Here is a 26,527-nt window from a genome sequence, read left to right on the forward strand (position 1 = left end):
CTGGCATGATGCTCAGGGGATGAGGCACCACAGATAGCTGAGGGCAGATAATCCTGTTTGTCTCCAGAACGGTGGAGACCACAGGAGGAACTGGCAAGCTGCAAGAGGCCCTGACATTTGCCCATCGGCATAAGGACGAGCCACCTCTATGTTGTTGTCATTCAGCCCAATGTCTGGGATTTGGTTTTGTTTCATTGTTAAATAAAACCGGTGCTTTTCCAAGAAAGGTCACTGCAAGACTGGATTCAGGAAGAGCCTTTTATTTCCCGATGTGGAGGCAATTTTTGCTGTACTTCAGGACTCACAGCTACCGTGCAGACAACTGTCAAGAAAAGGACACCCTGCAAAGTGAAAATGAAGAGGATATTAAAACAGTACAGCAGCTTTTCAAGGTAAGGCCTTTCTCAAGGTTACATCCAGGGGAGGGCAACAAAGGTGGTAAAAGGGATGGGAGGCATGTCCTGTGAGGAGAGGCTGGGGACACTTTGGTTAATTTGGAGAGAAGGAGGCTGAGAGGAGACCTCACTGCTCCCTGCAGCTCCCTGAGGAGGGGAAGCAGAGGGAGATGCCGGCCTCTGCTCCCAGGGAACCGATGGCAGGATGATTGGGAATGGCACAGAGCAGCGCCAGGGGAGGGTCAGACTGGGCATGAGGAAAAATGGCTTTATCGTGAGGGTGGTCAAACACTGGACAGGCTTCCTAGTGAGGTGGTTGATGCCCTGTGCCTGTCAGTGTTCAAGAGGCATTTGGTTAATGCCTTTAATGATACTCTTCAATTTTTGGTTAGGCCTGCAGCGGTCAGGCAGTTCGACTTGATGATCGTAGGTCCCTTCCTGCTGAACTATTCTAACTCTAAGATAAAATCCAGGGTTACCACATGCCCCGAAGGAGGGGGGAAATTCTCTATCTGGAAAGAAGCCAAAATAAAGAGTTAATGTGATATATAACAGCCGTAGACTATTTGTTGCCAGGACCTCAGTATTCAGGTAGCTTTCCTCTATTCTTGAGCCTCATTCTCCACCCACTGTTCCTCTGTGTGTTGCAACCAGAAGGACAAAGGAGCTGGTGTTCCACATTCCCTTTAAGGGTCTGCTTTCAAACAACGAAGTAAACATCCATCTAGCTCATAAATATGATTCCTACTTTGTGGAGCTAAACTGTGGTAAAAGGGTGAGGGAAAACATGTCGCTTCATGGTGTTTAGATGCTGAAGAGATCTACATTTTTACTGATGCTACCTCAGATGATTTTTATTGGTAGTTAACAAAAGCAGATATCCCAAAGAAATCAAATACAGTCTAATACTAAAACCTATTAGGGTGTTACAGAAAATCTTCTCTAGTAAATCTGTAGAGCTGAAACATTTTCCTTAATTAAAACCAACTGTCATCTATCGTCTAGATTTTGTCAAAAGCCTGAAAGCTGTCTGAGGGCTGAACCAAAATAATTTTTGGTGAGCAGCATGCTCCTATGCAGCTCAGTGGAGCAAGAGATACAGGTGTAAGACGCTATCTCATTAAAACTTTGATGCAAAAATAGTACACCCTTGTGCATGCTAGGGAAGATGTAATAGCAAACTTGAACGCTCTTGGAATAACAAAGTTGGGGGGAGGGTGTTCAGACTAACAGAACCAGAGTGGAGTGAAACTAAGGCAACTAATCAAAGAAGCAGATCTCTTTGGTGAAAGGCAAGAAGAGGTAAGAAGCCATTCCCTATTCCTTAACAGCCCTAGAGCCATTCAAGTTAAAACAAGAAATGGCTTCTCCATCCCATCTCCTTCCCCAGTGCAAGTCTGTTTCCCGGAGGCCATTTCATTTGAATTAGACACAGGAATACATTCATCAGAAATCCTAAATGACTTTCAGTGCTTTTGCTGAGAGGAAATATTCAGCCTGCTTTGCCACTCTTAGGAACCCGTTCTTAATAATCAACAAAGTACTTCTCTTTCAAAATTTCATGTCATTCTGCCTAGTTATCTGTCCATTTAACCTGGTGCCTTCTTGGCCTTCTTGAAAGCAATAGGAGTTCTGTCACAGGCACAATGGTTTCTGAGTTTAACCTTTCTTAGTCACAGCTTCTGGAACCCATACACTGAGTTCTCCTCAGCTCAGGTACCTGGTCGTACACCATGTCTCTTGCCTGAAACTGTGGTTTGTTAATGTGTCTCTGAGAACATGGCGGACAGGACTGAGTTAGGGACCTAATAGAGTATGACATATTATTTCACTTCTCTGTAAAGGAGTTTTTCTCCAGAGGGACCTAAATGACACTGCAAGGTTCAGGGTCTCTTACTGTCCACAGTTATTTAAACAGCACTGCCAGCTTCCCTTCTTCCACTGGCTATCTGTCCCATTTACTTTGATTTGTGCTTATATCTCTAAATGCTGCAACTCCACTGGTGTGGCTCTGATCTCTGGTAGCTTGGACACCCCAGGAGCTGCTCTGTAACCACTTCATGAGCTCAGCTGTGGTGAAATTCCTGTCATGTGGAAGCTCTTGAATAAGGCTGCATGCTGTGGGGGAACAAGCCTCCACAACTTCATAAATCATATCAGCAAATGATTCAATATGCAACATGAGCAATGTTACTAGCAGATAACAACTGTCCAAAAGGGCTGTGTTAGAAATTACAAAACTTACCCATCTAGAAATGTGTACAGCCCTAAGGCTGAGGAAATATAACTGGCAAGCCTTGCTTCATCTTGGAAAGCAATAGTTTTCTTTTTTACTGATAGGGAACCAAGGCACAGAGGGTTGACATGGTTTCCCAGGTCTCAGGAAATAAGTTTGAAGTTTGTGTAGTTCAAGACCAGTTTGTCACTTAGAGTCCCAGAACAGACAAGATCATATTAGAACTTTTTTCTTGGTGACACTAAAGCCTTCAGAAAGTTCAGATTCTTTCTGGTACAGCGTTTCTATATGTGACACTGATCACTATGGACAAACTATATCATTAGAGCCATACCTTTGCTTGACTGACAGGGACTTTGATCAGACTGATTGCACAGTCTTCATTAATTCTGGTGTTCCCGTCAGCCTTAGAGGAGGTTTTGAATTTGCTGCTTCTGAATCTGAGCAGTGGCTGCTTCTGAGAGCAACTTGCATCGTAATTCAACCTGCCATATAGTAAAAATCATTGAAATATTAAATAAATTGAGCATAAAAAAAAACAAAAACTATTTTAACAGAACACTTGAATTAGACTTTTTTATTCTTGAACACGCTTTCAAAGAGAAACTGAAGAGAAATGTTTTTGGAAAATGGTAGGCAGAGTTTAAAGGCCTTTTAAATTATCTTCATGACATTTAAATCAACTCGGTGAGCTGTTTATTTCTAAACTCCATTTGCATTGCTGAAAACACCTTTCCCTCTGACATGTTTACAGCTTGTTTTATAAAAGTGTTAAAAAGCAAAAGTGAATAAACTTTTTTACCAGTCTCAATACAACCATGCAGAGACTTATTTAACCCAAAGCTAACAGGGACACATTCTCATGTACTTACAGTGTACTTTCTGCCAGTTAACAACGCCCAAGAAACATTACACTGAGCAGGAAGATAGTGAGAGGGTGCAAATAGGTCACTTAATATTTTCCTAATGACAACATTTGTCTAAAGTCCTGTTACACGCAGCTCAGTGCCATCACTTTCTCAGAAGAGAATAAGACTGTTTGCAAAGATGCCACATTTTAGTTCATGCCCAGGTTACATCTGGGTAGGACCCATTTCACTCATGTAATGTAATTAGGGCTTTTTAAGCATACTGGCCACAGATTCAATTGGTTTTACATGAATAACACACCTACGGACAATATGTGACTGGGGGAGTGCAGATAGGATGACAGTGTCAGGTCTCTGAGGGCACTAATAAGCCTTAGTGGCCCTGAGCAGCCTCACCTCGGGCTTCCACCCACCTTCATAGGACCAGCAGTGCTATTTAAGCTCAACCCTGAGGGCTTATTTCTTGCTTGAGCTGTGTAGGAGGAGTGCTGGTCTCCAGCCAGGCTCCAGCCACATTCCGTGTGGTAATGGAGCCACCTGGTCGAGACCATAAGCTCTGGGCTGACTTCCTGGCTTGCCCTTGGCTATCCCTGGTCCATATGGCCTTGCCTAGTGACTGTGGGACCTGATCTTAACCCTGACCTGGGGACTGACTTCCATCCTGCCATAACAGTGTGATATTGCCTTATGGTCTGTACTTTTGGTTGGACCTGGCCACCATCTCCATGCCTCTGCTGTTTGCCTTGCTCAGGTACTATGGGATGGGCCGTGGCAGCTGAGGCACTTGTCCTGCTGGCTGTGGGATCCCTATGGCTCCTAGATAAACTTTTCTAGGGAGCAGCCCTGTTGTTCTTGCTGCTCCCTGACAAGCAACATCTTTTCCAGCTTCTGCTGAAATTGTCTTACCTGTAAGCGCTTTCTTTGGGCTGTTCCCAAGGTGTGGGGAAAAGCATAGTGTGAAATGAGGTGTATAGCAGAGAGCAAATGTTAAGTTTCCTTAAATGTCAGCCTGTAGGCTGAGACCATCAACCTCAGGCTGAGGCCTGAGCACCCAGATGAGACCTCAGTTACACCATCACTGCCTTTCTGCTTCCCAAGCCCCACCTGTCTGAGTTTTGTGCAATTCCAGGCAGAAACTGAAATGGCCAAAAGCACACTGGAGGTGCAACCAGGGGGAAGTACAGTATCCTTTTTCCTTTGTGTAGCTGATCTCAGCTCTGCAGAAATCCTTTGGGTTTGGGGATGTCAAACGTTATTCCATGAACTGCACATAACATGGAAATCACTCGTGACCATGCATAGCTCATCTAGATGAGTCAGCAATTGCTATGAATCATGATTTGTTTGATGAAATATGGATCCATTCACAAGCAACTCCAGAAAGGTCAAAAATCATAAAAGACATTATTTGTGAAGGACAGCATGCCGGTTTGTGTGATTACACTGTTCTGCAAAGCACTCTAGTGTCTTCAGGTGATAATTGCTGTTAGTTACTAATTACTGTTAGCAGTCCTGCTGAAGTCAGATATTGTTGTTATCTTTCATAAGAGTAGGAAGATTCCTGATATTAGTAAATATACTCACCCTCTTCAGTCAATATAATCTCTTCCAAGTAGATTTCCATGGCAGTAGTGTTTATTTGGTGAACTCAATTTTTCACACTTAGTCACAGTAGCATTTGTATGTTTTAAAGCTTGTGGTTGTGTCACAGGATGTTAGAAGCAAGCCAAACTAATGTATACCAAGAACACATTCTTGCTGTTCTTTTGAACAGGTGCAGTGCCTTGTTAAATAGGCTGAAACATAGTTTAATAGTCACATTTTATTTAATTCTTATGTTTGAGATGGGCAGGGGATGCTAACTGTATGGCTGTGGACTGAATCACTTGGCAGCTAACACTCTTTATCTTTGCCAAAACAGTTATTCTTACATAGCAGCTCTAACATTTGAGATATGTTTGATGCTCTGTTTTATTCATGGGCAACATTGTTTCAACCAAAGCCAGACTTCTGGGAGAGAAATAGGGGTATTACAGGGTATTGACATCAACAAATTATGAGTGTCTAGTCTTACTGACAACTCCTCTGAGGATACAGTATATTTGTAGGTAGGAAAAAGGGTGCCTATTTTGCTGAATAGTTACAGATTAGAATAAGATACAGAGCTAAAATAGAATATCATTGGTTTTAAAGGTAAACAAAAAAGATTCTCCAGATAGGACAAACTGGAGAACATTATTTCTCTGCAGTTGTCTGTGCTGTTTTTGTTTTCTTGACATGTGTCCTTTATAAGACGGGTTTATCTTGTCCCTGATGTGTTTTTACTAGTTAAGAAAGTGTTATTCCTGCATACTTTTAGAGTATCAATCTTTCTGAGACCTGCAGTGTCCATCTAAATATTGGGGTCCATCTCTTAAGCAGATCTATTAGGAGGATTAAGGCCCATCAGACCCCACTCTAAACAGGGTCAGGTGAAAACTGGCAGTGGTTTCTCATTTGCATGAGGATTCCTCCAAAGGAAAACCTGTTGCATTAATTGCCACCTGCAGAGCTGAGGAAGCACTCTGGCAGTATTTCAGGGTTACTCATACCCCACCCTATAGCACATATTAGTCGTTTAGGGGTGAGAGTACTGCCTTTCAAGATATTAATCTGAAGAGGGATGTCTTCTAGCTTAACTATATTATATGTAACTATGGTAAAGACATTTTGTTTTTGAAGGATTTCCTTTAATCAGGGCCAATTTCCTTTACTCTGTGGGTCAGGTAAAGCTCCTACAGTTTTCTGTATTGTGTGAGGGAGGTAAAACAACTTGAAATTAAAAGGTACAGGACTGAAATCCTGCTGCATGTAGGTGCATTGGTGTCCACTAGAGCCCAAGTTCCAAGTTAGGGACCAGCTACCTGTGTAATGTGTGAACAAAACTGAATACACAGGAAGAGGATTCAAAAAGCCACTCTTCTGGAGAGGCGGCCATCAGCAGAAACACCAAATGACATGGAGATGGGCCTGTCCTTTCATTTGTGAATCACGGACTCAGACACTCTCCTGAAATTAGGCTCAAAGAGGGCAAAGAAGTGCTTTCTCATTTGATAGCCCAGCACTTACTGCTGTCTCCCAAATTATGGAAAGTCCAGGTTTAAAACCTTCCCCTGAAGTGACTTAAAACCCGTGGAGGTTTTACTCGGGTGGGCAGCTGAGCTCCTCCTCAGCCGCTCTCACTCCTCCTACTCAAAGAGAAGGGGGAGAAAATATGATGTAAAAGGCTCAAGGGTTGAGATAAGGAAACTAAAAGCATCTTCCCCCCATCTACCCTCTTCCACCTCCTCCCCTCGAGTGGCACAGGGGAACAGGGGAATGGGGGCTGCGGTCAGTCCCTGATGCTTCATCTCCACTGCTCCTTCACGGTCCCTCTCTGCCCCTGCTCCCCGTGGGGTCCCTCCCACGGGATGCCGTCCTTCCCGAACTGAGCCTGCGGGGGCTGCCCACAGGCAGCAGCTCCTCAAGAACTGCTCCCACATGGCTCCGTGCCACGGGGTCCATCCCCCAGGAGCAAACTGCTCCAGCACGGGTCCCCCACGGGCGGCAGCTCCCCCCAGACCCCCTGCTCCTGCGTGGGCTCCTCTCCACGGGCTGCAGCTCCGGCCCGGGGCCTGCTCCTGCGGGGGCTCTCCATGGGCCGCAGCCTCCTCCAGGCCACATCCACCTGCTCCACCGGGGGCTCCTCCACGGGCTGCAGCGTGGAGATCTGCTCCGTGTGGGACCCGTGGGCTGCAGGGGGACAGCCTGCTCCACCAGGGGCCTCTCCACAGGCCGCAGGGGAACTGCTGCTGCGTGCCTGGAGCACCTCCTGCCCTCCTGCTGCCCTGACCTGGGGGTCTGCAGGGCTGCTTCTCACCCCTCTCTCTCCCAGCTGCTGCTATGCAGCAGTTTTTTTTTCATTTTCTTAAATCTGCTCTCCCAGAGCTGCAAACAGCATTGCTTATGACTAGGCTCTGCCCAGCGGCAGGGCCCTTATCTTAAGGGGTGGCAGCTTCTGTAAATGCCATGTAAACCCACTACAGAACCACACACTCTGGAAGAGTAACCTAACTGCTTACTGCAGTGTATCTGCGAGAAGGATAGCAGGTGTCCCTTCCTTTCCTGTTGCTGAAATTATTCTTTGCTGAATCATAATTAAGTATTCCTTGTAGGATAGAGTGGGTGGTGATGCTTTACTGTGTTTAAAGCATTTACCAAGCAAAGGTCTGAGATTCACTAAGAAATACTTCCATTTTCATTTTCCTTTTTAACAGGGATTCAGTGAGGCCCAGAACAAAATCCATAGGGAATTCTAAATACATTAACAGCAGCATGGAGGCCTGTGACAGTGACTGGGGAGGTATCTGAAGCAATTATGCATATACAGTGCCAAATCAGTCCCATCACTTTCTTTGAAGTATGCAGCATAAATGCTTGTTCCTGTGTTTGGGAGTTCCCTCTGCCCCCATGGGGCAGCTCCCTGTTCAGTGTGTTGGGGCTTTTGGACAGCGTGTTTAGATACCCAGCCCTGTCCATGTAGGAGGAGGGAACAGGCCCTGCTGCCAAACCGCCTGCGGGTCCTGCTGGGTGCTGCAAAGGGTGTGCCCTGAAATACCAGCTTATAAGACTCATTTCACCACTTGCTTGCTATCCCTCTGCAGCCTTGCACAGATCTTTCCTGTTTGGTTTGGGGTTTTCTACTCCCTATGTTTCCTTTGAATGCCCTTGGCATACCAGTGTGCTCCAGGCAGCTCAAACCATTAAACTCCTTTGAAAAATAATAATATGCTTAATTTTTTAGAATCATATGTGAATGAATGAACCAATGAATGGGGCTTATGGATAAATTATTCTATTAGCAGAAAACGTTGTTTATTAACTACTGGGAGAGTGGTTGAGCAGTGGCACAGATTGCCAAGGGAGGTGCTGGAGCCTCCATCTCAGAGGTATTCAGGCCCTGCTTGGCACTGTCCTGGGAAGCCTGCTCTGGGTGATAGGGGCTGGACTAGACGATCTCCGGAGGCCCCCTTCCAACTTCAGCTATTCTGTGAAGCAACGAGCTCATCACAAAGTCCTTTTTAAACTGTTCTGTAATTGCTTAGTCTAAATGGCATAATAATAGCTTTTTACTTTATAAAAGGTTTTTCTTTTGCATCCATAAACAGCGTTCTGGGAATAGATATTTGTATTGTTCAGTGTTGTCTATGAGCCAATAATAGCTGTGCAGACAAAAATCAGAGGGCAATCTTTTGTAAAAGTTGTCAAAATAATAAAGTACTACACGGTAATGGGAGGAAAACTTGCATATTAATGATGTGCGAATTTTCTAGGCCTCTGAGATAATTTGTACTAATTAGCAATAATGTGTTTTTCCAATTTAGTGATTTACATATTTTACCTTTGAAATAACTCTAAAACTTCTTTTTAGCTGTGCATCTTTGAAATGGAAAATGCAGAAGCCTGGGCTGATTAGGATATTACTGTCAGAGAAAGTATTTAATGGCTACAAAAAACAAGGCAAATTGTTTTTGTACCAGTTCCAGATTTTTTTCAGCAAAGCAATCCCAGACCAGCCTGAATTACAAAGTTTGTTTTTTTTAATGTAAGATGACTGTCTTTAAGTGGAACAAAATGTCGCACTGGCTAATATATCACCTGCTCAGCCTAAATCTAAATGAACTAATTCAAGGTATGGGTATGGGTAAGTTAGGACTTAAAAACATGCTAATTTAGGATTTTCTTCCACTAGCAAGAATTGATAGTTTAGATAAAGGATACTGAGGAAAAGCAGCAATCCTTTCGCTCTGGAATACCATAGAAGTATCTTCTTTAAAAGGCAGTTATCTTGGGTGTCTGTGAGACAGGAGATTACAATTTATTCCATGATATGTCTCTCACACCCAGACTGATGAAAGAAAATGATCTCAATAAAATAAAATAAAATAAAATAAAATAAAATAAAATGAAGTATCTTTTTGCATCACTGACCCCAGAATGATAAGATGTAACACAGTTAAGGTTGCTCTGATTTATGCCGTCTAGAGGACATCATGTGATGGAGATCATATGAGCACCATGTGTTCCTATCACACCTGGTTTTATTTCCAGTACACCTTATGCCCAATGGTGCAGAAGAAAAAAGAGGAATTGTTGCGGGTTGTTTTGTTTTGTTTTTCATTTCAGATTTGTCAGAGATTTCTGAGTGGCAGAGGATTCCTTAAGTGCCAGAACAAACTGTGCCTGGGTTACAGGTATCAGCCAGTCCACCTTAATTAGCAAATCCTTCCAGTGACCAGGAGAATCACCTGGGGTGCAGTGTTGTCAAAGGCAGTTCTCGGTATGAGCTTGAAAGCACCATCTGACCCTTGCTGCTACGATCAGCTACCCCCGAGCCCTTCCTGGCATGGGTTTACTTCACTTGCTTGTTAAAACCTCACTAACAAAGACGCCACAATCTAGGCAGCCTGTTCCCGTGCTTCACACTGCTACCATTAAAAACCCATTTTTAACCTAAATATGCCTGCCTGCAATTTAAATCCATTATTCGTTGTTGTACATGTAGCAAGCATGGAGAGGAATTTATTACTTCCCCTTCCTTGTCTGTATGCAATGCAAACTACCTGGCATGTGTTTCTTGTGAGTGAAGCAAAACCACAAAATTCATGAATCACAAACGTTTTTTCACAGCAGTTTCTTTACACAAGAAATTTCAGAGACTCCAGGGGAAGAGAAATGTTTCTTTCAATCCATTTAAAGCTTACCCAGTCCTACATTTAGCTGACGCCTTCCACGCAATAACAGGAGAGCTTTTTGCTCCCATTTCGTTACATGTCTTTATAAATCATCTTTATACAGTTAAAAGAAAGATGCAAAAAGAGACGATAAAATCCTGCCACAGAGACCCTGCTCTCAAAGCCCAGCTCCAGGTTGCTAGGTGAGAGCTGGGTGCATCCTGCTCAGAGCAGGACAAAGTCCCCCGGGTATGCAGGGGGGAGACCTTCACACTTCTCCCAAAGTCCTCGCAGGAAACAAAAACGCTGTGTTGATGTACAATATAGGGGACTGTCTGTTTCATCATAAGTATAAAAACAACTCTGAGGCAGGCCGAGTGTTATTTTTCTACCAGTCGCGTCCAAAAGATGTGCTGAATGGTAATGCTGGTGAAATGGAAGGGATCTGTGAACATGTGAAGTGGTGAAGCCTGGCTCCCGGGGCATCTGCACCTGCCCACCGACCGATTTCAATGTCTGACAAGGCAGTGCCTCTCCCACAGCCCACCTCTGCGCTAGGCACTGCTTCTAATGAGACTGGGGAACTTTGAGTTGTCTGACTTGGAGATCTGCAGGATTCAGTAAATGAGAAGATGGTTCTTACCAATTCTTTCAGCTTAGGCGTTTCCATTGGGGGTTATCAGGATAATGAGCGAAAACAGGAGATCAGACTTTGAGATAAAATAACAAAGGGTCTGGAGGGCAAGACACATGAGGAGCGGCTGAGGTCCCTTGGTTTGCTCAGCCCAGAGCAGAGCAGGCTGAGGGGAGGCCTCATGGCGGCCTGCAGCTCCCTCACGAGGGGAGCGGAGGGGCAGGTGCTGAGCTCTGCTCTCTGGGGACAGCGACAGGACCCGAGGGAAGGGCATGGAGCTGGGACAGGGGAGGGTCAGGGTGGGTGTTGGGGAAAGGTTCTGCACCCAGAGGGGGGTCGGGCACTGGGACAGGCTCCCCAGGGCAGTGGTCACGACACCGAGCTGCCGGAGTTCAAGGAGCATTTGGACAGTGCTCTCAGACACACAGTCTGATTTTGGGTGGTCCTGTGTGGAGCCAGGAGTTGGCCTTGATGATTTTTCTAGGTCCCTTCCACATTAGGGTATTCTATGATTCTGTGATTCTAATGTATTTGTTCTTGAATCTTGTTCTGAATAACAATCAGCATTTATTTTGAATGGTAGAGGGATTATAATATTTTTAAGTTGTGGTTTTTTTTTGTTTTTTTTTTTTTTTCATCGCAGTACTTTATTTTGATAAAAACATGGTCTTCACATTTTATTGCCAAACTAGTTGGTTTAAACACCAGCATTCTCCTGTGGTGGATGTCTCTGGGGAAAGGAATCTCCTTTTAGGGCCTCCTTACCAATCCTGGAGCTGAGAATCCCAAATAAGCTCTGGCGCCCACGTTCTTTGTAGCTTTTGGTACTTGGAACTTGCATTCAGGTTCACACAAGTGCTCAGAAGGTGCTAAACAAGAGTTTTAAGGGGGTGTTTCTCAGTTTACCACATCTTCTGGATGGTTTGGCATGAAATAGCAGGCTAGCTCTCTGTCAAAGACCGATGCATTGAGTCACAGCCTTAAATGCCAAGGGCATTTTTTCAAAATATAAATTTCTCAAATGTTCACTGAAATATTTTATTCCAAAAGATAGTTGCTGTTCTTATGACTGACTAGCCTTCCTCGCTGCACTGTCTATTGTGTGGATACAGGCCCTGTGCAGATGAATGAATGTGCTTCATTTAAGAACAAGAATAGCGTCTGCTTGAGTGATTTACCTGATCAAGAGTAGCATGCTTAGACTACAAAATTGCTTCAGACTCATAAAAATCTGTGCTCTCTCGAGTATCTTACTGTGTTGTAAGCAGACACACTTTAAACAGAAAGAGAAGCCAACCTGCAGCCATTCCAAATCATCAGGAGAAATAAGTTAAAGGTGTTACAGATCAGAGAAAAAGTACAGGCTGTTGCAGACAGGACACTTTCAGGTCCGCTTTGTCTTCTGTGTGTTTGGGCAGGTGGTAGGTTTGAAATTAACTGCAGAAAGAAGGCTGGGAGGGACGTTTTGTCCCGGGAGGAGGATGTGGTCTCTAGAAACAGCAGGGTAACAGGGAAACTGCCACGAGTCTGGTCTGCTAATGAGTTGGTTTGAGTGACAACGCATAAAGGGGGGATATAAAAATGGGTTTGTACCAGTTTCTACCCATCTGGACTTCTGTACTCCCTCTTTAAGACACTTCTGGAATCTGCAGCAAAGTACATTGGGTTTTCAATCACAGAGAAATGTAGCAGACAGCCTGGTGTGGCCATGGAAAAAGGACCAGCCCGCAGTGCTGGTTTCTCTCAGCATCAGATGGAAGAAGTGTGGTTTCACAGGGAAAAAAAAAAAAATCAAATACTTTCCCCAAAAGCTCAAAACAGGTCCTCTGCAACTACAGCCTGTAACTCAGTACCTATGGTATCAAAGGGGACCTGGGAACTGATACCATTTGTAAGGCTGCTCCTAAGCCTAAAGCAAGCATGACATTTAGCCAGCAATTCGTGCTGCCTGCAGTCACAGTCTGTGTAATCCAGGCATGCAAACCTACTGTGAGATCGCACAGGGCATCTCTGAAAAAGATTAGTAAGAGATTCTGCAGGGAAGCCCCAGGCCTTTCTTCTGGCTTCCATAGGAGTATCTACACAACAGGGATAATCTGGCCTCTCCAAATGAGTACTCGTTAACTACCATTGATAACTTAGTACACTGGGGAAAATGTCACCTGGAGCACTCCCATTTCCCAGCTGCTCACAGCTGCTCCTCACCGTTATTCTTATTAGGTCCGCTCCTCTTCCTCACATCACCATTCAAAAGTCTGTTTTAACATACTGGAGAAATACTACTAGTCACCACCTCAGACTAGTGTGCAACGAGGCAGGCACGGGATTTGCTCTTTGTGCCAGCATCTGTCAGCCTAGAACACTGTAGTTTCTGATATGATTCTCTTTAACCTCGTACACTTTAGCAGTCTCTTACTGCCTGCATTTTTTTTTTCTTTTGTTCTTTTTTCAAAAGAATTACAGTGTATTTCAGCCATGGTGTCTTTTCATGTTCTCAGCCACATCCTGTGAGTGGATTATATTTTCTCCCATCAGCCTTTTAACACGGCTGCATAATTCCTCCAGATTTTCTAAGGTCCAAAATCTGATCAAAAGTCAGTGGCACAAATCCCAGTGGCTTCCTCGGGAATCTGCTCAAGCTGCAACATTATTGTGCAGCCACTTTGTGCAGCCAGGTTCCCAAACTCACTTTGAACTATCCAAAAAACCCAATCTGTTCAGGAACATTGGTTCCAAATCACTCCATTGATCTTCCTTAGTGAGTCAGCTCTGGAAGAAGACAAATTATTTTTGTAGCTTGATAGACCTTGAAGTTGCAGTCATGTCAGTTTGGGATTTATTTTTTTTTTTTAATTTAACTATAGTTGTTTACCAAGTCGTGTGTAGTAAGGAGTCTGCATAACAATTAGATCAACAATTCATAACAATTTTGTATGCCACAGAATATCTGGGGTATTTCTGCATGTCATGGTTAGATATTCATCTCTTGAGTGATGTAGATACTATGAAGATCGTTTTTGCTTTGCTAATCCCGAAAAGAGGAAAATATTTTTGTCTCCAGATCTAGTTCAGTTGATTTCCATTATAGGCAGAGAACGGGACCCGTAACAGGAATAGTGCTTTGGCACATAACGTTACTAGTCCTCAGCTGATGAGGTTCTCCATTCAAACCGTAGGTGCACAGTGACACCTTCTGGAAGCCTGTAATGAGAGGTACTTGAGCAGCTTCCCTCATTTCAAAACACAAATTTTACATGTAGAAGCTAATCCTTTTCTGGTCAACATTTTGCACAGCTTTTTGGCACAAGTTCTGTAATGTCATTGGGACATATAGTAGCAGAACACTGTCCTGATGGTTGACTTTTCTTCAGAAATCAACCCCAAAGTGTAGGCTTTTTTAATGACTACAAATAATTTGAATGTTTATGCAAGAAAAAAATAGAGGATAGAATTAGTGATGTATGTTAACTGCGTGATTAAAAAAAATGATATTACATTCTTAACTTTTTATTGACACAGATAAGGAAAGAGGGTCAGACAAAATGTAGAGGGGCAGCAATTTGCCAAACAGGAAATGAAATGAATGGCATAGATTCTTGCTGCAATCTTGCTCCAGCAAGAATTTCATTTTAATATGTGTTATGTTGCAGTTTCTGATTAGACACTCTTTGCCCAGGCTGCTGACTTCCTGGGTAGTCTGCCTGCCAATGTGCCAGGATCTCTGAGTCACGGAGGATTTTAAGCCCATGAGTTGTGCCACAGACCTCAGTCCGAGGGCTCGCAAACCCCGCGGTGCCTGCGTGCATCAGCTGGATGGGGGCCAGAATGGGAAGCGGAGCCATCGCTGAGCCGACTGTGATGCTCTAACGCCCAGCATTCTGTCCTGTTACTGGAAAACAAGTCCTTATTTCTAATATTTAATTCCAGCTCAAGGATTACTTCTCCTTAAGCTTCCTGTTCCTTAGAAGCAACAAAGATGTGATATGTAGGAGTGGAAAAGGAACAGGGCTGTGAGTGGAGCCAGCAGAGGCTGATTTCCAGCCTTCCCGAGACAACACAGTAGGTGCTGACTGATACGGATACTCGGAGACCCACTGAACCCAATAGGTTTGTGACTCACACCAGCTGTGGGTTGACTCTCTGGTTTCCAAAGAGAGTTCCCCTGATGTATCTGGAGAAATCTGTTTCACCACGATCTAAAATGACACAGTCACTACAGATTCAGATGGAAACTGCATAGAGAACCACGTCTTCCCACAATGGTCAGCAGTTTTGGCAAAAGAGTAGTACTATATAAAAGTAATCATTGTGTAGCAGAAAGAAATAAAGGCTGACAGTTCTGGCAGGACATCCATCTAGGCCCAGCCAACCCTGGGAAAATACATTGCCCTAGAAAAGTACCTTATGGAGCTGTAATAATTAGCAAAGTGCTAAGCAGAGCCATCAATAGCAAACAGTTCTGGCTGCACCGAGATCTAAGCCAAGTCCAGCCATTACAATGGCTTTTCAAGCATGAGTTAATGCAATTGCTTAACCTAATGCAATCCCAGGTTTTAGCACAAAACCTCGAGGAAAATTAATCCTCCAGCAAAAGCCTAGGAGAAACCCTATGATTTACATATCTCCTACTGAACATTGTATTTTGACAGTGTAAATGAAATAGCCTTGGGAGGAACTTCTCCCCAGTGTGAATTTCACACGTGGGCTTACACAAAATCGGTTCTGCTGGAAAATTAATACATTGCTGTTAATGTTTATAAAATATCAAGCACTAACATGCAGTGCCTGCAAGTAGGATGGTTCTTTTACGGACTGCTCTGTGCAGCTCTATAGTTTGTTTTACATGTTTGAAGACTCTGGTTTATTTTTGCCTCTTGAACCTAAATCTTCTGTTTCAAGTTATCTACTAACAGATCCATTAGGAAAAGCTGCTTACACCTGTCAGTAACTAATGTTGAAAGAATGCAAATATTTAAAAGTTGAAGAAAGAATATCACTAGGAATACATTCACTACAAAATATGTTTACTTCAAATGATCTTTTTTAATTACATATATATATATATTTACATTTTAATTTTTCTTTAAGGAACAAAATACAGCAAATATTAAAATATTGCTGATTTAAAAAAAAAAAAAGAAGACTAAGGAGTTCAACTAAAGTTCCTGGAAAGTCATTTTACTTCTGAAAATATCTCCTCTCCCCAAAAAGCCTCTCAGTTCTCAAAGTGATTTGCAGCAAGAGCACTTTCATGTTGATGAAAACAGCCAAAAATGGCTCCTCGCTTGCTGTTTGAATCTCTCTCTAATTCACTATGAATCGGCTCTACTCAACAGTTCAGAAACTCACTATTTCACAGTCTAAGTGAGCAGGAAACAGTAAAATAGATTAGCACCCATAAAGCCACCAGGATACCTGCTCCTTCACATAAAAATGTGCAAACCCTCTCTTTGGGCAAGGAGCAGAAGCTGAAGAGGCCCAGCAATCTGTCCTAACACCTTAAAGCAAAGCAAGACCAAAAAAAAAAAAAAAAAAAAGCTTTTGACATTATGTTATGTCACCCATTGAAGTGTGATTGCCAGAATGTTGAAATATAATAATGTTATTAAAATACAGATACACGTTCTATTTTGTCTTTACTATAACTTAATGTTTTCAATTTTTTTTTTTTAATTACTGTTTAGGTTTATGATAACTGAGGTTTCTTCATTCCCACAAATGTTCAGCAAAGTCTAATATATATATATATTTAATGCCTTACATAATAGCTAATATCAATATTGAAATCGAATTGTGATTTAATATTTACCTTGTATATTACAAAAAGAGGTGCCACCATATGTGATTAGGAGGTACTTTTATTAAATCCACAGTTCGTGTGTAAACCGAGAATTGTCCATAAGATATTTTCTGTAACAAAACCAAAGGCCAGGGCCAGTACTCCCAGCTGGGTTGAGAAGGTGTCCACGTTTCATTTCCTCTCTGTCCTGGTGAAGGTGAATGAACCTGTACAAAGGGGGGCAGCAGTGGGGGCTAGAGTACAGCCACAGATGTAGGCTGTACATCAATGTACATCTATGTACAGCCACAGATGTAGGCAAGCAACTGCAATGGCTGAGGGAATTTTCTTCCCATGAGCATGTGAGAAATGCACGCTCAGGTTTGCTGTAGGAAAAGGAAGGGCTGAATCTGTGCATCTCAGCTGTTGACGTTCCTCATCTTTAAACCTCTTGTCAAAGAAGTGCAAGCACTCACTTATGCAGTCCTGTCTTACGCAGCTGGACATCAGCCTGCAACCGTTAGTCAAGGAGGGGACGATGCCTATTTTTACCAATTCTGGGAGGAGTTAGGCCTCCAAGCTGCTCAGCAGTTTCGGGATCTAGGTGGCTGTACACATAGGCACTGATGTACCTGCCCAAAGAGCGTGGTAAGGTTGTCTATAAACACCAGGTGCTGGAAGGTGCTCAGCTGAGGTGGCTGTGCTTTTCTAACACCATTCACACTAGGGAGAAGGGGCGCTATCTTTTTACACAATACAATGCACTGTCGCTATGCTCTATTCTTGTTGAAAAAACATTTTTAATAACAGTGTTAGGTGATCATGGTCCTCCTAAGCGAAACGTGAAGGATGGGGCAAGACCATGGCTCCCAAAGGGTCGCGCTGCGCCAGCACTTGCTGAAACACCCCTACTAGTGCTTCCAAAGCCACCTGGGACAAGAGCCTGGAGAGGGCTGCGGGGAGTCACATCAGCCCTGCCGTGGGAGGTGACCGCCCTTCGCAGCACAACGGCTCAGAGCTGGGTTCAGTGGTGTAAGCAGGTGTTTTGCTCTGGGTCCCAGGACACAGGAAGAACCACCATGGCATACCTACTGGGTCTTTCTTCCCTTTTCCCTGCCAAGGAGCGAGGCAGTATCTTGCAATCCTGACTATCAAGCCTGGCTTGGGCCGCTGGGGACGGTGCCATCCCCGTGGGAAGGGCTGTCTTCACACCGGGCGGGCTCCAGTTCCTCTCTGATGCCAGGAGAAGGGCTGTGGGCCAGGAACGGGGAAGATATTCTGGGACGGGCTGAAACGGAGCCCAGCGTCGGAAAAGGCAGAAATCACGGCTGGGGAACAGGGAAAAGCCAGAACCTGGGTGGCTCCGCCGAGCTGCCGGGGGGAGCGGAGCCTGCAGGACCCTGGAGAGCGGCCGGCCCCGGCTCCAGCTCGCGGGGACGTCCTGGGTTTTATTTATTTTATTTATTTTATTTTACTTTATTTTATTATTTAATTCTATTTTACTTTTTCTCCTTTCCTTTCCTTTCCTTTCCTTTCCTTTCCTTTCCTTTCCTTTCCTTTCCTTTCCTTTCCTTTCCTTTCCTTTCCTTTCCTTTCCTTTCCTTTCCTTTCCTTTCCTTTCCTTTCCTTTCCTTTCCTTTCCTTTCCTTTCCTTTCCTTTCCTTTCCTTTCCTTTCCTTTCCTTCCCTTCCCTCCCCTCCCCTCCCCTTCTCCTTCCCTTTCTTTTCCCCTTCCCTTTCTTTTCCCTTCCCCTTCCTTTCCCTTTCCTTTATTTTCTTTCCATTTTCACGGGGGTTGCCGTGATCCCGTCACCCCTCGGATCAGCAGCGTGGCGGAGGGGCTCCCCTCGGGGCTGGGCTGCGCAGGACACCCACCTGCCCCCCAGTAACATCTATTTTATGTTATTTTCTCTCGCTCTCACACCTCCCCACAGCCCCCGAGGCCACCCGTGCCCCTCACCCCGCTCTCCAGCCCCTTCCCCCGGCGCCGTGAGCACAGCGTGGGGGCCGCCCCTTCCTCCTCCTCCTCCTCCTCCTCCTCCTCCTCCTCCTGCTCCCCTCCGCAGCGGGGAAGCCGCCCCCCGTCCAGCCCCGTCCTCGGGTGTCCCCGCGGGGTGTCCCGGGCCGGCGGTCCCCACAGAGCGAAGGGGCCGGGCCGGGCCGAGCCGTGCCGAGCCGGGGGGCGAGGCGGGGGAGCGGCGTTACGTGCGCCGGGGGGGCGTGGGGCGGGCGGGGAGCCGCAGCCCTGCGGTGCCTTAAAACGCCGCGGCGGCGCCGGGCCGCTTTTTGGAAACGGCGGCGGGGGGAAGCCGAAGCCGCCGCCCCGCCTCGCACGCACGCTGCCCCCGGTGCCGGCCCCATGGCTCCCCCCGCGGCCCCCCCGTCCCCTCCCCGCCGCCGCCGCCGCGGTGCCGGCCCCTCGGCCGCCGCTCCCCACGCAGGGCGCCGCTGAGCCCCCACCGGGACCCGCCCCGGCCGCATGCGCGGGGCCGCGGAGCCGCCGGGAGCGGGCGCGGAGCCCGGCGCCGCCGCCGCCGCCGGAGGGGAAGCGGCCAAGGACGCCCCGCGGGGCCCCGCCGCCGCCGACACCGTGAGTAGCGAGCGGGGCGCGGACCCCCCCCCCCCCCCCCCGCAGCCCCGGCCGCCCCCCGCCGTGGGGCGCACCGGCACCGCGCCGTGCCCCCGGCGGCGCGCAGCGACCCCTGGCGGCCGGGGGCGGCACCGCCTGGCGGGGGGGGAGGAGGAGGAGGAGGAGGAAGAAGAGGAGGAGGTGGGGGGGGGGGGGTCGGTGTGGGCGCTGCCGGTACCGGGCATCCCTCCCTGGGGGTGTTCAAGGAAGGGTTGGACGTGGTGCTCAGGGACGGGCTTCGGTGGGCGGCATAGGGTAGGGGGTGGTTGGACCTGGTGGCCCTGGAGGGCTCTTCCAACCCCAGTGGTGCTGCGGTGCCACGGAGGTGGGGTCGGGCTATCCCTGTGCCTGTCACCGGGCATCACGGCCCTTTGGCAGCCTGGTGGTTAACTTGCTGCAACCGCCCCGCTATCGCCTTCCTGCTGCTGTTGGGGGGCACGAGGCAGGGCCCTGGTTGTGTCCCGGCTAACTGAGAGCACGCTGAGACCGACTGGCGGCGGCATCGTGGTGACAGACCGCTCTAGGACCATAGGGTGGTTACTTCGGATCTCCGGGAATTTCTTCTCTGCCCACCCTGGTCAGGGCCCGTTTGGACACCTTCCCTCTGGGTCTCCAGCAGGCTGACGGGGAGGGACCATCCCTCAGCCTCACCACTACCACCGGCCTAGCCTCCTGAAAGAGTGGCACATGTTTTTCAGCTTGGGGTGAAGTGCTGAACCTGGACAGCTCCGGGCACTGAGGCTCCTTTCTGCCTCTCCTGGATCCCAGGTGACAAGCTGATGAACCATCAGCACAGGCCAGTACCAGTACTCAGTCACTTCTGCAAAGTGACCCCGTCTTTTTGTCGCTAAGCTGTCCCAAGGAGGCATCAGCCGTGGTGAATACTGCAGAGACCTCCTGGTATTCAGAGGAACAGGATATTAGCTAGAGGTTCCCGACCCTTAACTCTCAGTGAGCAGGCATGCTTCAAATGCTTTCATAGCCAACTGATGCAAAGAAGCCCATAGGGTGTCGTGGCTGAAGGGTGCTGAGCCCGGTCCTGACCTTACCTCAGCCTCAAATCGGGTTGGTAACGCTTCCCAGGCCCCGTCATCCATCGGGCTGGCGGTGGGCAGGGGCACCGTGAAGGCGCCCGCCCGGAGCGGCCGGATTCCAGCGTAGTACAACCCGAAGTGAATCGCGACAACCAGGATCAATAGGGACCGGCTTGTGAATCACTATTTAATGCACTCCGGCGTGAGTCATCCTGACTGAAAGCAGCTTTCAGCCCAGGACAATGTCAGTCAGCTCCTACCAGGTTGGGAATGAGTCAGATCTCAGCCCGAGTACAACACGGCGTGAGTCACCGGCTGCTCCATGTGACTCCAGAACCCAGCGCGAGCTGCCGGAGCCGCTGCGTGCTGTGAGTCACTTCGTAGTACAGGGAAATGGGCTTTCTGGAGACCATTCATAATTAAGCACGATGCAACCAAGCGCTCGGTTGGAGATGCTCTGCTCGCTCCCATCAATCTGCTCTGCGCGCCCGCTCCACTGTGTGCATAGTAAAGAGGTTTGTAAGATGCTAGGCTGAATGAACTTTTTGGTACGTGCGTGCTTGTTTTAAAGCGAGCTGCATAAAAATAACCAGAAGCAAAGACTTCCTCTGCCTTTAAAGGCAGCCCAGGCAGGACTGAAGCCGCGTTAGAACTGCCGACACTGGAGCAAGCCCCTGGTCCTCCGAGGCTGTTTCCAGCAGCCACAAAAGATGAGGCAAGGGATTCCGACAGTCGGTGCCCTACAGAGGATCTGGGCTTGGTGCTGACTTTACTTAATTCCAGTTTACAATGACTTGGGTTGTGAAGGGACAGTTATGTACGTACTTGCTTTCATGCTACTCGACAATCTCAGCACCCACATAAACGGCTAGACTGGAGAGACAGGTTGCTTTTGTTGCTTTTTCTGGCTAAAAGGTATAAAATTCTTTCATGTCCTTTGCATATCACAGGAGAAAACGGGACAGAGAGTGACCCTGCTAGCTGCATTTTGGAATAACTTTTTCAGTGAAGTCTTACATGTTGAAGTCCAAATGAAAGACATGCTTTTCTCTGCAATAGTACCAGTGGGGAAACAGAAACAGGGCAACACTCTTAAACACACCCCCTCCACCCCGTAACTGTTTCTTAACAAGAAAGCCAGACTTTACTCAGAAAGAGGTTCTAGTGCAGGTGGTGTTTTGCAGAGAGCAGGCTGATCTTGCAGCCAAACGTGCAGCACCGAATACTGAAGAAGGAGCAGAGCACATTTAAGCCCTCGGTAGAAAAAGATCTAAGTTACAAGTGGCACGATCTAGGCGCCGTTACCTGTTACTGTGTGGGTGTGATACATTTTCAGCTATTCCTTTTGAAATGTAAAGCAAGGCGTTCATCTGGAGAGATGAACCGAGCTCCTCTGAGCTGCTGCTCCTCTGGAAAAAATAAATGAAGTAGAACAGGTAAAGGCCCTCAGTTTCTGGGCATCTTATCTAAAAGCATCCCAGAACTGGTGCTTACACTCGGGGAAGGGTACTGCTTTCTCTTGTCTCTCACCCATGCACTGAAGCCTTTGACAGACTTGGGTGCAACCCATCTGAAGCTGCATTACACGGCGTGGCTCCCAGTATCCGCTCTATGAACGCCCGTCTTGCCTTCTAAAGACACTTCTCAGACACTTAAATCCTCCCATTTCCATTACAAGAGATCAAATCCCCAGTAATATGAAATCTGCACAGAGCTCTTACTATTAAGTGGGTAGTCCGATAACTATGCATAAAGTATGTGCATGCGTGTGGGTGAGTTCATTGACATAAATTACAGTTCTTCTCTATTTAAAATAGCACACTGCTCAATGCAGAAAGCACGTGTCAGATTTGTCAATGAAGAAGAAGAGGCGCGAGTGTCAGGCTTCCTGTTCACATTTCAGTTGACAACACACTACCAGAGGCTTCAGTGAGAGCATGTTGTGGCCCCAGGTATTTCTGAATTAATAAAATGCAGATTCAGACCTACCTTGAGCTCAGCCCCAGCTGCAAGCCTCGTCTGACATCAGTGGACAACGACAATCTCTTTCTTCCTACTCTGGCTGTCATTACTGGGGAGAGGTCTGAAGAAAGAGCAGCAATTGCAATATTTATGTAACCTCACCTCAAGCTCACTGAAACCCATGAGTATTCTTCATTGTTTCAGTGGAGTTTGGATCAGGCCCAAAGGGGCTACTGAAAAAAAACTGAACTACAGCCATCCAAACCTGGGCATTCCCACTGGCTGCCAGCTATTTTTATAGCACGTGGCTTCATACTCTGTGTACTCACTGCAAAATCTTCAGGCTGTGGCCGTGCAGATCAGGCTCTGGCACAAGCTAGGGCTTGCACACCTGCTTAGCTGTAGTGTGTGTAGGGAGGGAACGTGTTTTATGTTTAACAGAATCTTTGCTCTTCGCTAAGCTAAGAAAACTTTATTGTGCTTTAGCATAAAATGAGGATAAAAGTATAAACATTGTCTACCATCTTTTTGGGGGGGATGGTATTGTGATTTATTTTTTTAATCTGACCTTTGCAATTTATATTTTAAATATTCCTCCTTTGGGAAGGCTGTTTTCTGGGTAGACCACCGTTCTACTGAGAGATGAGCAAGCGCTAGAAATGTTACAAGTTAAATACCATTAGAGATGCTTTTAACCAGGGAAGTAATTTTCATTCCTGACCTTCACACACTGTTGTTTTCATAATGTTACATACAGAAATGCCTCCTAACCTGAACAACAGATAGGCATGCCACAGAGTGGAAAAGGTATGACAGTCGTACTTCTTTCCAGTACTTCAGTATTGCTCTTAAGGCATACAGGATTGCTTCTCCACTGTTGTCAAAAGTAGTTTTTCAAATACTTGCCTTAAGTCTTTGGGAGATTTTGTTCTTGTATTTTTGTTTTCTGAATTACTCATTAGCATTCAGTAATAATGTGTGTGCTTTTTTTTTCATTTTTATGAATCATAGATGCTGTCTAGCTAGATAAGAAGCAAGATTGTGCCATTATTTTTCTCTATTTTTAGTTCACTGCTTTTTAGGGATATTTTTCTAATGGATTAAGTTTGTTGTTATTAAATAGGGAAGGATCTCTCTCTCCCTGGGAGATCTAGAAACTCCACGTCTAGTCATCGGTGTGCATGTTACGTTACACTGACTTACCACAGTGAACTGACCAGAGACAAGCTGATCTTCTCAACAACTACTGCCCTTCTCAATTAAACACTCGACTAATTGGCACTTCGCCATGGGGGGAATAAGACAGTTCTGTGGATTTCTCCAGGCAGATCCTTGCTGTGCCTAGACCAGTCTCTGTATGTTTCCCTGTGCTGATTAACATCCTGAATCTGGTCCTTCCAGAGACTCCAAGGCTGCAAAACTGGTCAAACCTCACATAGGTTGCAAGTAGTCAGGGGAATCTCATCACTCACGTGGAAGCAGTCAGAAGAAACTTCGTGTAGTTGCAGAAATGATTACCTGTGAAACTGTCCTACGTGACTTAGGCAGCTAGGAGGTGTGTGTGTAGCTTAAGATAATCACTAGGGGTGGATTGTGGATGTGCCAGAGTGGTCCCAAGGAGCACGGGGCAGCTGGATGCAAGAACTGTGCAGTAAAGCATGACTGAGGGAGTCTTACCTGGTCTAGCCAGCAGTGCTACAAGGACCCCGGAAGAGTGTTGCCAGCAGGCCAAGGGAGGCGATCCTCCCCCTCTACTCAGCCATGGTGAGGCCACACCTGGAGCACTGTGTCCAGTTCTGGGCTCCCAGTACCAGAGGGACATAGAACTGCTGAAGCGAGTCCAGAGGAGGGCTACAAAGATGATTAGTAAATGATTAGGTGCTTCAGGACTGGAGCACCTGTTGTATGAGGACAGGCTGAGAGAACTGGGCCTGTTTAGCCTGGAAAAGAGAAGACTGAGGGCAGGCCTCATTAATGTGTATAAATATCCAAGGGGAGGATGTTGAGAGGATGGAGCCAGTCTCTTTTCACTTGTGCCCAGCGACAGGACAAGAGGCAACGGGCACAAACTGAAGCACAGGAGGTTCCGGCTGAATATGAGGGGCACTTCTTTACTGTGAGGGGGACAGAGCACTGGGACAGGCTGCCCAGAGAGGTTATGGAGTCTCCTTCTCTGGAGATATTCACAACCCGCCCCAATGCCATCCTGCACAACATGCTCTAGGTGATCCTGCTCAGCAGGGAGGTTGGACTAGGTGATCTTCAGAGGTCCCTTACAACCCTGTCCATTCTGTGGCCTTTGCAACAGAAACTCCTTTTGTCACCTGGACACTGACCAACTGTCCTGCTCCATAGCCTTGATTCCCCGTGCAAATGTCAGCTCATGCAGAGATTTTTTTTTATTATTATTTTAAATTTCATTTGAAGACTTTTGAACTTGGTACAGGTGGGCCACACTTCGTGCCGCTAAGTTCTGCCAGCTGAGACTGGTGACAGAGTTTGAGGATGACACCTCTTACCACAGTGAGTTGCTACTAGCAAAATCAGATCCCACTGACTACCCAAGAGCCAGCAGAATAGCACCTTTTATTCCTTCACTCTCCCTATGAGCCAGTCTGTTTTTTTTTCTATGAAGTTATGGCCTTCACCAAGCAGATATAGGTGTCTTTGACAGCGCCATAGGCAAACTAATAGAATTAGACATAGAGATGCATTTCATGTTATATCCAACAGTTGGCTACAACTGTATCTATGCTGGAGTTAAATAATGCTGGAGATGGTAGAGGTAAAAGTCCTTTGGTTAAAGGTATCTCATCTCATTCCATAAAAAAATCTGTAAGTATTTTTCTTTTCTTTTGAAAGATTCCTTTCAAAACATGTACGAGATAGCAGCCCACCTCCAGTTTTTAAGTCTTTCTCCCCTGCCTTTTATTCTCAAACCCATTTTCAACAAGGCACATTTCTGCTCCAGGTGGTGGGGAACAGAGAAGGCAGATGCCAATTCTCAAGTGCAAACAGCCTCCAGCACAGAGGATTCTCACACAGCTTGCTCTTGTTCATAACACCTTCCCGGAGGCCTGGAAATCTGAGAAGGTAAAGGAGGCTCACAGCACAGGGACTTTGGAGCAGTGAAATTTCCATTTTGGTATGAGGACGTTACCTACTGGAAGAAAAACAATTCCTGATTGTCTTGTTTTTCCCCTCCAAACCAGACTTTAGAGCATGGATCTCTCGTGTAGTACAACAGCCTAGTAAGGGCATTTAAGGTAACAGGGAATTAGAAAAGAACAAGAAACTACAAAGTAGCTGAGGGTTTTGAAATCCAGGCATATTCTGGAATATCTCTCTCACAAACTAGGTTGATGAATTTTTCCATTAACTCTCCTCATGGACTTTCTTCTCTTACCTTGAAGAAGCGATATAGCCTTGCCTGAAATTTAAAAAGGCAAAGCACTAGAACTCTGTGTGACTATCCAAGTGACTTTCAAAATCAACAGGCCAGTAACTTGGACTTGAACCTGTGAGACGCTGATCTTCATGAAGATTACAAAATTTCTTTGAGGATAAACCTATCCACTGGTCCTTTCCCATTTCAATGCTATAGTGGCAGAACAACAGTCTCCTGTCTGATTTGAGTGACCCAAAGGCACCAGGTGTAGGAGGATGTCTGTACACCTTGTTTTCCTCAGGAATGCACCCTCTTGTTCCACAGCCAAGTAACAGCTCTGGGGAACCCCCTCACCCTTGAACACACTTATATTTATATATACTTCATCAGTCTGGGCTTCTCAAGCTCCAAAGTCTTCTAGCTGATTGCTACAACTAATGTTTCCCCTGCCCAACCCTGTACATGCGTTTCTGCAAAATCATGCGACTGGTTCAAGAAAACATCGATCATTATTTCAGCTTAAAACAAAATAAGAAAGCAAAGCATTATGATCAGGTTGTGGGGACAAATTTAAACCATGTCTTAGGCTACCTATGAAAATCAGCAGCTGGCAGGGGAGCAGTGCACAGGTACCTCTCACCCTCCTTCCTCACTCCACCACCTGTGAGTCTGCAAAGTGTATTCTCAGCTGGGAATGAGGAGAAAAATTATTTAGCTAAGCATAAGTATCAATGTATGTCATTCCCTTTAACAACTTTAAAAGTAAGCTATTAGCTCAAAATGTCATTGATGATTGAAATGTTGTCATTAATCACCTACAATGTTGGTCTGTAACATAAGAAAGTCCTCT

At 46.1% G+C, this 26,527-nt stretch overlaps 1 protein-coding gene across 2 annotated transcripts in view; it reads left to right on the forward strand.

The window, feature by feature from the left end:
* Nucleotides 1-269: 269 nt before the first annotated feature.
* The window catches only part of RGS20 (regulator of G protein signaling 20), a gene marked incomplete at its 5' end in the record, with an annotated part of 38,280 nt that continues 12,022 nt past the window's right edge, over nucleotides 270-26,527 (forward strand). The window contains one exon of one of the 2 annotated variants that reach the window (XM_080581176.1): nucleotides 270-392. In XM_080581176.1, coding sequence (XP_080437302.1) covers nucleotides 270-392 — 123 coding nt within the window. Of the gene's footprint in view, nucleotides 393-18,415; nucleotides 19,255-26,527 lie in introns of those variants that run through there. The other variant, XM_080581175.1, reaches the window with a different exon arrangement.

This window comes from Anser brachyrhynchus (genome assembly GCF_964034855.1).
Source record: "Anser brachyrhynchus genome assembly, chromosome: 2".
Lineage (NCBI taxonomy): Eukaryota > Metazoa > Chordata > Aves > Anseriformes > Anatidae > Anser > Anser brachyrhynchus.